Source organism: Lonchura striata, chromosome 3, assembly GCF_046129695.1.
Source record: "Lonchura striata isolate bLonStr1 chromosome 3, bLonStr1.mat, whole genome shotgun sequence".
Classification (NCBI taxonomy): domain Eukaryota; kingdom Metazoa; phylum Chordata; class Aves; order Passeriformes; family Estrildidae; genus Lonchura; species Lonchura striata.
Window position 1 is genome coordinate 37,102,656 of NC_134605.1, and position 14,297 is coordinate 37,116,952.

Sequence of the window (14,297 nt, forward strand, 5' to 3'; positions counted from 1 at the left end):
AGAACATTTTGGTTTTCCTCTGTACTAGTCCTGAGGTTAATAAAGAAGGACACATTGTGGTTCTGCTTTCTCCACCTTGTTTCAGGAAGATTTGACTGAGTGGCTTCTTTGTTGGTAAGATGCAAGAGTTCCTGGCTTAGATATGCAGCATTCATGGCAGTTCTCCCACTGTGTTACAGCATCTTTCTGGATTCTGAGTGGTTATGTGGAAATGTTCAGACACTGTTCTTTCTTGGGGATGAGTGCCATTTTAATATATAAGATAAATGTCAAGAGTCAGAAGCTACTAGGACCTGTATCATAAAATGCTTTTAGTATAGAAAAATTGCTTTTCTAGTTTGATTTTTTTGTTTCTGTTAGTTTTTAATTGTGTGTGAAAATACAAATCATAATGTTTAATGATATGTTTTATAAGTTTACACAATTTCCAACACCATGAAACTGCCAGATTTTCATTACATTTATATGTCAAACTTGACAAAAATTGGATGGATGGACACTTCTTGTTGTGCAGTATGTTGTAGAAGGTTTTGTGGTATTTTATGCTATAGTTTAATTATTAAAACAAAATAAATCTTCAGAGAGTTCTATTTAACTTTTCCTACATACACTTTATGTGTCTTTATCCCAATGCTCTTCTTTAACTTTTGTGCTTTGTGCTATTTTTTATTAAGACTAAATAATTTTAAATTAATTTGGCAAGCAGATATGCATGAAAAAATGGCAAATAGAAAGGAAAAAAAGTCAAAAAATAAACCAAATAATTTGACCACTAGTTTCACTAATGGGATACAATCAGTTGACACTCTCCTGATTAACCTTCAAAATTCTTTAAAAATAACAGGAGGTGTTAGGCTTCATCCTATTAAAAGGTAGCAAATCTTCTTTGAGCAAAAGAATATTTATTCCAAAAAGATAATTTTATATTAGTTCTTTACTAGTGTACTGCAGTGTATGCCAGTGGGCATGAGCAAACTGGTGCATTCTTCTGATGATGTTTAAAATGAACTTCATACTGCATGAAGTAAACAAATGAAGATCAGTATATTTTTCTCAGAAGGTAGTGGTAGAGTCTTGCAGCCAGCTCTGTATCATCCTTCTGCCTTCAAACAACCTTGGCTGTACCTAGCCTCCTCCCCTTGCCTGGGACAGTCTTAGTGTCTTTGTTTTCCCTGTCAGAGAAGAGTTGTCCACTGGTGTCTGACAAGGTGTCTGCAAAATTGAACTCTTTTCTTGCAATGATAATCCTCTGTGTGCTCTGTAATAAAGGACAAGAGCTTGTCCTCTGCTTCTTGCTGGTACCTAAGTGAATCTGGGGGCAGGTTCTTAGATGTTGCAGCTGAGGGTGGAACTTAATCTACCACCAGGCTACAGACCTCAATAGAGTTGCTAATTCCATTTCAACTCTCAATGTAGGTGTATATACTACATGTAATGTCATGTGGCTTTAAAATATGCACTTGATATTTAAACATCATGTAATGGTCATATTGGGCAATTGCAAACATGATAAATGAACAAAACACAGAAATTATTATTATTCTTTAAAGTTTTACTTTACTGTTCTTGTGAAACTCTGAAAACATAATAAATCAAGTAAAGGAAAAGGAGAGCAACTCAGTTTCTGAAAATGTGTCAGCAAGCCTTTGAAGAGCAAGAAGGATGCAAGTAGATAAGCATACATTCTGAAGTAGCAGAAATAATTTTGTCTGCTACTGAGGTTATCTTGTGGTCCATTGTTTGTTTCCTGTGAACAATTCTCAGGTACATTGCTCATTTGTCAGAGTCATGTTTACAGGGCCCTTTTCTCAGGGTGCTTAATCTTCTACTTATAATGTTTCTGGAACATCAATTAAAAGCAAGGAGTCCTTGAAGTGTAGTCTACAAGTATTTGCTGTATGGAAAGAATAGTATATTTTACGTGCATTTTTAGAAATCAATGGACTCGGAAAATCTAATCTGATCAGAATCCAAATAAATAAGAACAAATTAGCACTTAATTTCCTTTTCAGTTTGATATGTTCCTATATACCAATTTTCCCTGTAATTTTCAATGATGAATCAATGAGAATAATTTCTATATATTTTAGGGCAAATTGTTGATAATGACAAGTGTGGTCTCATGACTGCCTTATGAAGTAGCCTTAATGCTTTCCTATCTGTACTAGAAATAGCTAACACATCTTAAATAATATTTAGCCTTTTCATAGCTGCAACATATTGGTAGCTCATAATGATTAATTAGTTGGCTCAACTCTATTTTCTGTCACACTGATGAACTCCTACACTATAGCAGAAGTCCTTGCTGTTAGTGTCACGTCAATATTGCACATCACACTTTAAGGCCTAAATCCTGTAACCCAGGGGTTTATTGTTGTCCTGTTTTTTTCCTGAGTGATACACTGTTCCTCCTCTATATTTTATAAGACTTTCCTGCTCTGTATTGAGTGAGGTGTATATTTAAAAAATTTAAATCCCAGCAGTGCAATTAAAAAGACTTATGAAAATGCAGGACTAAAATCTCCTTCCTCACAGAAATGTACTAGATTATCTTCTGGATGGCATGGTTTACAGACTTAGATATTCACATTTCATTAATAAAAATTATTTCTGAAGTTACTTGTATAGGAAGAGATTTCAGGCTGCATTTTTTTACTCTCTCTCTCTAGCTGGAGAAGACTTTACACAAATTTGTATCCTCATTCTTGCCTCCATTTCTGAGCCAGTCATTGATCCTCTAGTTATTAGGGAATAATATGACCTTCATGTTGACTATTAATTTTTGTTACCTCAACAGCTCCAGTAAGATTAGATTGGCACCTTCAGCTGTGGAATTGAAAGAAAATGTTTTGGTATCATGCTGGTTTCAACTGGAGTAGAGTTAATGAACTTCACAGTGGCTGGTATGGAGCTGTATTTTGGATTTGTGCTAAATGGAGGGTTGATAATATTGAGATATTTCTGTTAATGCTGAGTAGGGCTTACACAGAGCTAAAGCCTTTTCTGCTTTTCTGTCACACTGGTGAGGAAATTGGCAGTGTGTGGGGGGTTGGATGTGGACACAGCCAGGACAGATGATCCAAACTGACCAAAGGGATATTCCAGACCATGTGACATCATTCTCAGTAGATAAAGTGGGTAGGGGTGAGCATTTGGAGTGATGGTGTTTGTCTTCCCAAGTATCTGTTATTTTTTTTAACTAATATGGAGGTAGTAGAAAGTACAGTAAGCTCAAAATTATTGTGTATTAACATTTCTGTATTTTTGGGGTTTTGGGTTTTGTTTTTACTTGTGGAGTTATTTCAAAGCTATATTCAAATATCCAGTATAGTGCCACTATATGACATTTCTTATTGCTTTTCTTAATTTATCCATAGGATGCAAATATTTTCTTTTCTTATTTAACTTCTTGTGGGAAATTAAATATCTATAGAATCTGTTAAAGAGTCTCTAAATATAGTTTGGCTGAGTTAAATGGTTTCTATTATGTCCCTTGCCATTATCTGTATCTCTTCCGCTCTAATAATATTCCACTTGTTTTAAGATAAGTATTTTAGCATTTCATTGCAGAATGGGAAATACAGGCACAACTGTATTTATTTTTTTATTTTGATAAGACACGTGATTACTTAGACTAAGCATCTTTCAATAGAAAATCTTTGTAGCATGACCCTATTGGAAGGTGAAATACAGCAGACTAAAAATAATTTTTATTTGCTATAAAACTTCTAGGGACTAAATGCAGCAGTGGAAGTGTGTTTTGAACCATAAGCAAAATTAACATATTGAAAAATCTATCTAAGCAAGTCTAGGAAATACAAGTGAGCATTACTTGCTCCGTAGTGAAGAATAAAGCTGATATGTGAATATGAATCAAATATATTAAAAGCAAGAAACCAAAAATTGTGAAGTGCGCAGGCTTCATCTTGACTATTTGTACAGGATATTGGAAGAAAAAAAGGCTGAAAAATCTTGGAAGAAAAAGTGGAAAGGAAGTTAAAAACTGAGACTGCTCAAAAATGTTTCTTTTTTTCCTTTTTCCATTAACCTAAAAAACAGACATTGAAGTAAATCTTAAGAGAAATTATTTTACCAAAGAAGCCTTAAAAAATCTTTACAAGCCTTATAAAAACTCCTGTTTGTCCTTATCAACCCAACAATTTCAGAGTTTCTTTACTTAATTTTAATGCCTTAGACCAAGACATTGAGTATATACATAGATACGTTTCTGGGAGATCAAATCCAGTTTTTGGATAATCAAAGACGCAGCATTATGTAATCAGTTGTGTGAAATGAGATGGAAAGTTATGTGGCTTAAACACTACTTTCTAAAACTCATGTTTGTCTTACATTTGACTAGATTATATTTAGTAGAATTCTTTAAGGAACACCAATTATATCATTATTGTCAAAGTTCTTCTATATCTTAATTTCTCTCAAATAGTTTGTCTTCATCTATCAGGCAGATTAGCCACAAATCTTATTTTTCTATTGTCAATCTAGAATCTTTATCTGGTTGTTCTTTGCCTCAGCAGACTTGCCATTCACTATGGGCTGCTTCATAGGAACAGATTCTCTCCTGGACAGGTTGACTTGATTCTGCAATTAGTTTCCTCCTATCTTGTACCCTAATAAATACTGCTTCATTGTTACATAAAACTAATCATGTATTGTTTTTCACCTAGGAAGCTTTTAGAACATATAAGGATCCTGAAAGTTGCATGAAATAGAAGATTTTACTCACTCTATGGTTGCTTTTGTTATTTAATCATATATTATACATTATTTTTTATTAGTACATTTTTACTGAAAATTCAGAGGCTATGTCTGCAAAATTTACAAACCGTTAGTACAGAAGTTCGTAAGAATTATTGTAAGATTTCTTCTTAAAATCCATAGGTACAGCATTATTGTCAGATGTGGAGAAGTTTGCCAAGAATTTGAGTATTAATCAGCATTTTTTGTGGGTGGAATTAAAACACAAAAGGATGTTGTAGGCAAAAAAAAAAAAAATCACATTGTTTTCTGAACAGCTGTATAACAGCTACTTTCAAAAGCTAAATAGTAAACACAGAAGGAAAGACTTTCACACCATAGAATGCAAGACAAAATATTTCTGGCTTGCATATTGTGGGAGTTTTTATAGAGCAAAAACAAAGCTAAGTAAAAATTGCCTGTGTGCTTGGACAGCTGACATTTCAAGAAATAAGTTAGAAATCAGAATCATTTTCAGAGCCATGCTAGTTGCCAACCATTTAGGCATTTGGAACTAATTGAGGATGCAAAAGATTATGCACAAATACTCTATAATCTGTGGCTTGTTATATGTCTATTTTGTAAAATTTCTTGTAATAAATCTCTTGTGCTATGTGTAAAATTGGAGTTGTTTTTAAATCCTGAAATATTTACCTTAAAGTTGATATATCATTTCTATGTATATGTAATGTGCAACCATAATACAGTTGATAGATAATGATATCTTTTATTTACCAGTTGTTACTGATGAAAAACATTGACGAGCTTCAGAATACTGAAGCTTTCTTAATATCTGAAACAGAAAAAGCATATTTCAAGCACAAAAAAAAAAAATTGCATGGAGTATCAGAAATACCAAATCTTGGAGAAGAAAGATAACTGGCAGTTACAGTTAGGGGAGGTATTAATGAAGACTGAGAGAAAAAACTGAGATCTGTGTTTGGACCAAAATAGATGCAAATTCTGATTCAGTAACCTAACGTGGATGCGTATCAAGGATATTTTTCACTGGGGAAATACTTTTTAATTTTGAAAAAGTTGTCAAATATCCATATAAGGAATACATTCTAAAACCCATCTCAATAAGATAGTGTGGTAAGGAGTTTTGCCTTGTGAAACACCTGCCATTTAAAAAAAAAGACTTATTACTAGTTGTATCTATCTCTTTAACATCTGAAGTTTTTGCTAGACACAAGTTGTTGTTACAGGTTTTGGTTTCCTGAAACTAAAACATTAAATACCAAAAAATTATAGATTAAACATTAAAAAGAAATACTAAAGAAAGTTTTATTGTCCTATTGACAAAAACACAAAAAAAATTGCTTCTTCTTGGTCTTGTTTTTTTGTCAATGATTCTTTTGACCTCCTGGTCTGTTATTACCTGATACAACTTTTTTGTGACTTTTGGAGAAGACTTCTTTTATCTACTGAGTATCGCTGGTAGCATGCTGAATGTCCTCAAGAAATACAAACCCCATAAATTTAGGAATTTCTGTGGTTTTTAAGTCTCATTTTATTTATTAATAATTATAATATTTATTTTCTTTTTGTTACTTATTTTATTTTTGGAAATTAGTCATAAATTGACCATGGTATAGCCATAGAATTATGTAGTCATAGAATTATTAAGCTTGTAGAAGACCATGAAGTCCAGCTTTCAACCCAGCACCAGTACCATGTTCACCACTAAACCATGTCCTCAAGTGCCATAGCCAGGTGTTTTGAACATGTCCATGGTTGGCAACTCCACCACTTCCTTGGGAAGTCTGTTCCAGTGCTTTAGAATCCTTTCTGTGAGGAAACTTTTTCCTAATGCCTAAACTAAGCTTTCCCTGGAGCAAGTTGAGGCCATTTTCCTGGGTTTATACTGACTATAAACACGTCTGATAAAGGCATTTGATTTTTTTTCTTGTTAAGCGAAAAGCCAATGAGAAGAAAATAACAGCTAAGCAAGCAATATATGATGTTGATGAAACATGAGGAAATGTGAGTTTCCTTTGTTCCCTTTCCAGCACAATCCACTACTGGGACTTGATTTCATTCACATCAGTGAATAGGTATTATGTAATTGCCCTTTTAATCTCCTATAAGAGATTAACAATCAGTGCATGGGAGGCTATGTTAGTATGTTATTGGCACTATGTCTGCCAGTAGTGAGAAACTCGCAGCAAATGCTTAGTACTTACTTTCAAGTATCAGTTCCAGTTAATTATGATTTACATGGCTTGATCTGTTTCAACATGAACAATTGAAGTCAGTAGCCTAAGGTGTGCCAGACCAGGATTCAAATCTACTCAGAGTCAAGCAAAGGAGAAATATGAGCCATGGCCTCAAAGAGAATGTCTATGTGCTGCTTCCTGACTGTGTGATTTACCCAATTGTAAAGTTCAGTTCTTGCCTGCTTTAGTTTAGACTTCCACAGTTCAAGTAAGAATGTAATTTCTGCTCTGAAATCAATGGATGGGGTTTTTTTCTTTTGCTTAACCTGACAAATTTTATCTAGGTATTTGGACCTTCAGTTTGGCCTATGTGACAAAGCTTGTTAGGTCTGAAGAATCTTACCTGGATACTACCAAATCTCACTGGAAAAATTTGGTAGCAGCTAAGCTATGTTTCAAAGATGGAAGTGCATCCTTAAAGAGATGGATTGGTCTCCAAGTGATTTAGAGGATCATATTCTTTTCAGAGAAAATTCATTGCTGTTGAGTTACTTCTCAGCTGTATTCAGAGCTTTGACAAGCCATAAACAAACTTCTGATTCTCCCTGGCTAGCCTTGAGTGTCTGTGGTAGGGTCCTAATTGGTAAAAGAAGAAAAAGGGGAGAAAACTAGAGTTCAAAATCCCTCCATACCTTGTTAAGATTAGTATACTTTGTAATTTAGGATTAGAAGGAAATTCCCATTAAAAATAAGTACTTTCTCTAATTTTTTTTTTCACAGTAGAGAACCATATAATTTCTTAATTTTTCTCTTTAAATTAATAGGAAATAAACTAGGTCAATATTCAACAAATTAGGGAATTATCTACAAATATTGATGTTTGTGCTGTGCTGGATATTTGTTGCTCGCAGGATTGTTTCTCTTATTGGTTTTGAGTGTCCAAGTGAAGATATAAAAAATATAAAATTTTTTTGTAAGAGGCAGAGTATTTTTAAATGACTGGTTTAAATTCCTATAGGTAACTTGCCAAGTGTGTAAGCAAAAATACAAAAATCTGGTACTGACTTATCAAAAAGTGAAAATATATGGGTATATATTAATTTTTATTCTCCTCTTTAGTTCCAATATTTCTGTATTTTAATATCTTGTAATAAACCATAGCTGTAATTCAATATATACTGCAGTGATAAAAAATGAATTATTATTTACTAAACATGCCTGTGTTGGTGGCATGAATTATCTGTTGGCCTGATCACATTGTATTAGTACTGAAAAATTGCATTTATCTGTTTATTTATTTTGTGTTTTCAGGTAGATCTAGAAAACCTGGACTATCATTACTTTCTGCCTTTGTTCTTTGATGGGCTTTGTGAAACGGAATTTCCATATGAGTTTTTTGCTCGTCAAGGAGTCCATGACCTGCTGGAGCATGGTGGAAACAAGATTCTTCCTCTTGTTCCTCAGCTGATTATCCCAATAAAAAGTAAGTGAACATGTAGGAGAAAAATCCATAAATTGTATCTATAGGATGTAAATTTTTGAAAAGTTGCTAATTAAGCTGTAAAAGATGACAGCCTGAACATCACATGAAAATTATTGCAAATGTGAGTAAATTTTAGGATATAAGGCCAGAAAGTTTATGCCTTCAATCACCTGATATGTGCATTATTTCAGAATAGACTCTCTAGTTACTCCTTTTCTTATTGCAGGATTGCTCTTGGTCTTTGGAAATGTGACGTGACATTTCCTTAGGTGATTTTATATATTTACAATGTAAATCTTCTACTGTACAGACCAGTTCATCCAAAATGACAGGAGAAATCAACAGATGGCATTTTAAAAATGCTACTTTTGAAAGTCAAATACAGGGTTTATTGTACAAAAATTTTGTAAAAAGCAATAAATTATTTTAACACAAATATAATACCACTAAACTTCAAGTGTATTACCACTAAAATTCATTTTCTTGAGCCACCTAGTCTTTCAGATATATTGTGTTCTCCTTTTCTTTCTTTAGGTCAGTGAAGAGATAACTGAAGTGATATTATTCTGAACCATCATTCTTCTCTAGTTAGTTATGGTGATTCTTAAATCTGCAAACTACATTTACACTAATAGATGCTCATATTTGTTAAACTTGGCTTTTTTTTTAATCATTAATGGTATCATTGCTGTCCTTTTTCCTGTCCATGAGACAGTTCAGCTTTAAATACAGTTTTGTAAAATGGGAAGTGAATGTAGTTTGGAGCCTGATAATACTGAAATAATAGTGTGGGAAGGGTCAGAATTGTGGTTTTTCATTCAATTTTTTCTCAATTTAAAAAGATTGATTATAGATGTCACTATCTCTTAGTGTAGTTTTGAAAATGTCAAAAGGAATATATAATATTCAAAATGTTTACTCTGTGACACTTGAGAAAGGTTATGAAAACAATGTTACCATTTTTTCACTCTAAGGGGAAACACATAAAGAGGAATTATTTCTTTAGAACTGTATTTCCAACATCACCCAAATATATTTACAGTAGTAGCATGTTGTTTGAAAGGTGAAATAATTTATTCAGGAAAGACTGCAAGTTTGACAGCATCTCCTCAGTTGGGATTTAGAAGTCTTTCTGAGACGAGAATCTAGCTTAGATTTCATTACCTAGAAGCTTTAGCTGTTACACAGCTTTTAGCATTAGAAAGAGACTGCTAGGTAGGGATATTTTTATGAGTCTGATATGTAGTCTTAAGCCATAATTTATGGTGCTGGAACACATTTAAGAATCTGCTAGCTAAATTTCGTTGTTGTTTCTGCTTTATTTTATTCTGAAGTACTTATTTTTTTAAGAATGCTTCTCTATCAGCTTTAATGTGAAGTGTCTGAGTGTTATCAATGCTAAAGGCTTCTTCCTAATTAAAGACATACTAATAGTAAAAGATGAGATCATCAGACTCACCAGGAGTCTGAAAATGTGTACTTTTAAGGGTTTTTAAATTTGCTATGACTGCATAATACAGCAGTGTTGTCATAGCTATACATTTGTGACTTGGCAGCATCCACAATAAACTCAGATGTTTTACACAGATTACTGTCTCTAAAGTGTCCCACTGGGTGAGTTCTTTCTCATTAACCAGTGTTCTTCTCGACCACTACCATATTTCTACTGTGAAAGAGTGAATCAATTGATTGTTAGACAAGGTAACATATATGATCGAGGGGAAAAGGCTAAAAGAAAGATGGAAAAACAACTCTACAGATGGAATGCTTTTAAAAGCATTCTCTCTGTTTTTAAGTTTTCTCTCCTGCATGGTCATCAAAGGAATATGTTAGTAAAGACCTAAATGTTCTCAAAAAGCATTTAAATTAAATATTAGAATTCTTTATCATATTTTAATGATTTAGGGGGGAATTTGTCTTCCAGCCATCCTTGCTTAAAGATCACACATTTGAACACTATATCATAAAAAATGAAAATAATATTATTTAATATATCTGTGGGTTATTTTAGGCCCAAATCCTTTCAACTTTTTTCTTGCTAAACAAGCAGTGATTTTAGAAAGACAGACAATTGAACTTAGTAGGCCTGGGTTCTCTTCTAAAATACCTGAAATATGATTAAAATAAAGAAAAATGTTCCTTAGTTGAAAAGTAATTCCTTTTTTTCTTTTGTCACACTGGAAGGAACATTTTTACTGAAAATTCAGAGGAAGAAAAAATCCATCAGGTTGGAGGCATTAATTTCTCAGTGAGAAAAATGTTCAAAATATATTTTGATTTCTCAAAATATAAATTCAGAATATATTGTATAATGCACTGGAAAAAAAATTATAAAATATTTTATAAATGCAATCATTACATGACATAAAACTCAGAGGAAACAAATTACCTGTTTATGTCAAACTTGTAAGTAATCCAACTAAAAATAAATAAAGCACAAACACAGAAAATGGGATTACTTAAGATATAGGACTTTTTGCTCCCTTTCACAGAAGATATAGGCAAACCCATTGTCTGAGTTATTTCAACTTCAGCAAAGATTTATAAATTGAGATATATGGCAAATAGCAAAGTACTTTGCAGTATCATGAAAGTTCTGATGCACAATACACAAATACCTTCTTTGCTGGGAAGATCCATATTGCTATTTTCATATTACAGGCAGGTAAGAAAGCAGAAGAAGGAGGCTAATTTTGCTCCACATTGCAGATTGCATTGGTGGCAGAGAGCTGAACCCAGGCACAGCTCCCTGGGGTAGCAAACAAAGGTGTCTGTAGGTTACATGAGAGTTCCTTCATTTTTAGGAAACAGAGGAGTTTGTCTAGCCTTTCTATGTTTTTCTCTGTGGTCATTATGGGAATGTGGAATTCCTTTTGATGTTCATTTTTGGGAAAAATTATTACTTTTAATATTACGTTTCCAGTAACAAATGGCTCAGTAAATCCTGAAGTCCCTTTGCTTGCTTTTGTTAGGCTTCTGCAACTCCCAGATTCCTGACTTCAGGGCTCCCCAATGATCTCTGCGTAAGACACATGTGCAGACATAAAAACTGAGGGAGCCAGTAGTTTCTACACCTTTGTCTATTATTTCTATGAGTAACATCAGGGACATGCAACACAGTGTATGGAAGCACCTCCTCTTCTTTCAGAGGCAGCAGGCATGCTGCCATTCACATTTGCTTTGCAGACAATGTTGTTGTAGGAGTTTTCAAGCCCTGCATGCATCAAGTCGCCAATTGTTCCAGCTCCCACGCTCTGACTTTTGCTAATGCGATTTTTTGTGGAGCAACTTGGTGATATTTTCATCTATGTGTAAAAAAAAAAAAAAAAAAAAGCCAAAGAACCCAACTCTAAAATAATTCTAAAATATTTTTAAACTGGCATTACTTTTAAAGTCAGAGCATTTCAACAGTCTAATTTATAAATACACTCCCACAAATGAAGGAACAGTACAGACATTGGAGTGAATTGCTAGAAATTATCAATCGGAAGATTGTCATATAGCTTTGCTAATGAAGGTAGTAATGCGAAATTAAACACTTAAGTATCTTGGGTCACCTACTGGCCAGAATCTTCTGTTCTCTGCTGTGAATCCTAAAACAGATATGTAGACAATCTGAATTTAGCCTTAAAAGCCAGAAAAGCTGTTATCTTTGCCCTTGTAACTTAGAAGATGGAAGTATTGTTTCTACACAGTTCCAGTCAGCAGACCAGTTCTGATTGAGTCCAAAAAGAATAATCTCCATCCTAAAGAACACTGAAGTTTTCCTTCTTGAGACTTTTACCAAGCAGTTAAACATAATTTCTGTGATACAGTAAATCAGGGATGCTTTAAACCTTGTTTAAAATGTTTCATTAAAGTAATAGATATTTTTGAGTCAGATTTAAAGAAATTAATAGAGCATTTTTCTCTGTGTCACCTACAGAGCCCTTTTTAATGTTTAATAAATTTTGAAATTAAACTGATTTCTATTTTCTTTTTGTTAACATACTGTTTGCACTTGATTTCCATTTTTTTATTGTTCATTCTATTTGCATGAAAAATGTTGTCTTGAGCTACAGTTTAGTTAATTCCCATTTAAGGTTAAATCAGTGTCACTTTTGCATTTAGAGATGTAAAGCTGAATGTGTTGCTAGCACTTGTTCCTAAGCACAGTTATAGTTTTCACATATTCACAGTACTTAGGAGTATTTAATGACTGTTAAATACTACCTTTCACAAAGTTCTGCAGTATTCTTATGGAATAAATATGGTTTCCTAGTCTGTTGTAATTTTCCTTTCTGCGAATCATACAAGTTGTTTTCTCTCACCTACAAAAGTCAAAACGTTAATGTAATTGTAATTTTCCTCCTGGCTGACTGTTGCTCTTGAGAAACAATCCTGGTTATTAAGGTCACAGATTAAAAGATAAAAGTAAACAGGCATGCTTTTAAAGAAAGCAAAGGTCTCTGATTTTTTTTTTTTTAATTGTTCTGATATTCAAATACTAAAACATTTCCCCTGCAGGTTTCATTAACCAGTACAAGTAGTTGCAATTAGCTTTGTGTTAGATTCTTCTGCTCAAAACTGGTCATTTCAGTTATTTTCAAATGCCTTAGGTAGTAGATACTTTATTACTCCTCTTTACCCTTTTCTGTGGGGAGAATCTGTGTTCCTTATTCAACAAAGATAAATCTCATCCAGTTTGGAAAATGAAATCTGTAATTAACATCTCTGACTTTTAAAGTTGGAGCTAGAGCTATTCTTTCCTGAATTTATAAATGTATTATATTTAGCATTTATTAGTAATGAATTTCATCTGCAATTGTATCACCCAGTTGTTCTGTACTGTAAAGTCCATTTATAATTCTTCAAAGTCAGCCCTTGTCTTTGGCATCAGGAATAACCTGATATAATCAGAAATCTTTGTTATCATCACTGAAGACTCTTCCATATCACCTATGGATCTAGTGAAAAACATGAAATTCAGCACAGATTCCTGCAAGGCCTTACTAGTGATATTCTTCCTCTGCAATCATTTATTGCCCCCAGTTTTTATCTCTATGTCATTATTTTTATGGAAGCCATGGGGATTCGGTGAGGGACCTTATTAAATTCCTTTTGAAAATCTAACCAAAACTATGTTATCAGGTTTTTCTTGTCCACATTCTTCTTCTCCAAGGATCTAGAGAGCATTTGGAATGCTAGATTAAGTTTTGCAGTACAGATGCCTGTATTACTTTGATTCTGCAGAACTTTTTTGTAAATGGCATCACATTTCAGTGATAGCAGACCTGTTTTCATCAGGAGGGTGCAGTCTTAGCACAGAGGAAGGAATGTACACCTAGGAATGGATAGAAACTCTAGACTGGCATAGTCAATGAATCAGGTTTTAGGACTCTTTTCTAAGTGTTCTTTATACTATGTAATTAAACTAGGTCCACAAATGTTAATAGAATTCAAGCTTTATACGAGCTGATCTACAAAATTCTACAATTAGAAGCACAACTAAAGCTGAAAGAAGCCACTGACTGGCTTCCACATTCTGCTCTATCATGTTTCTTGAAAGCATCAATGTTTTATTTATGGATCTTAGCCTTTTCTGTGCCTTAGGTTTTGGCTTTACAAAAAAAAAAAAAAAATTGATGACAAAATTGGCATACCCCTAATTTATCCTTCCCATCAATTCACTGTAGCACATCATTCTTTCAGTTGTACAGAAAGAAATATTTGTACATCAGTGTTGTTATTTGGATCAGGCTCTTATTGGACTTCTAAAAGGTACAGAACACAAGGTTCTTATTCTGGTTTTTATTTGCTCTTGATTGAAATGCTGTGTTTTGAAACAGTTTTCATTACTGTAAGTTTAGCATAATACTATTACATAAGTACAGGTAGTTAAATATTATGTACTTTGAAGA

General features: G+C 33.4%; 1 protein-coding gene across 3 annotated transcripts in view; it reads left to right on the forward strand.

The window, feature by feature from the left end:
• PACRG (parkin coregulated) overlaps window positions 1-14,297 on the forward strand; it is a 215,198-nt gene that overhangs the window by 99,753 nt on the left and 101,148 nt on the right. For all 3 annotated transcript variants that reach the window (XM_021544144.3, XM_077782077.1, XM_077782078.1), the window contains one exon: window positions 8,226-8,397. In XM_021544144.3, coding sequence (XP_021399819.3) covers window positions 8,226-8,397 — 172 coding nt within the window. The remainder of the gene's footprint in view (window positions 1-8,225; window positions 8,398-14,297) is intronic.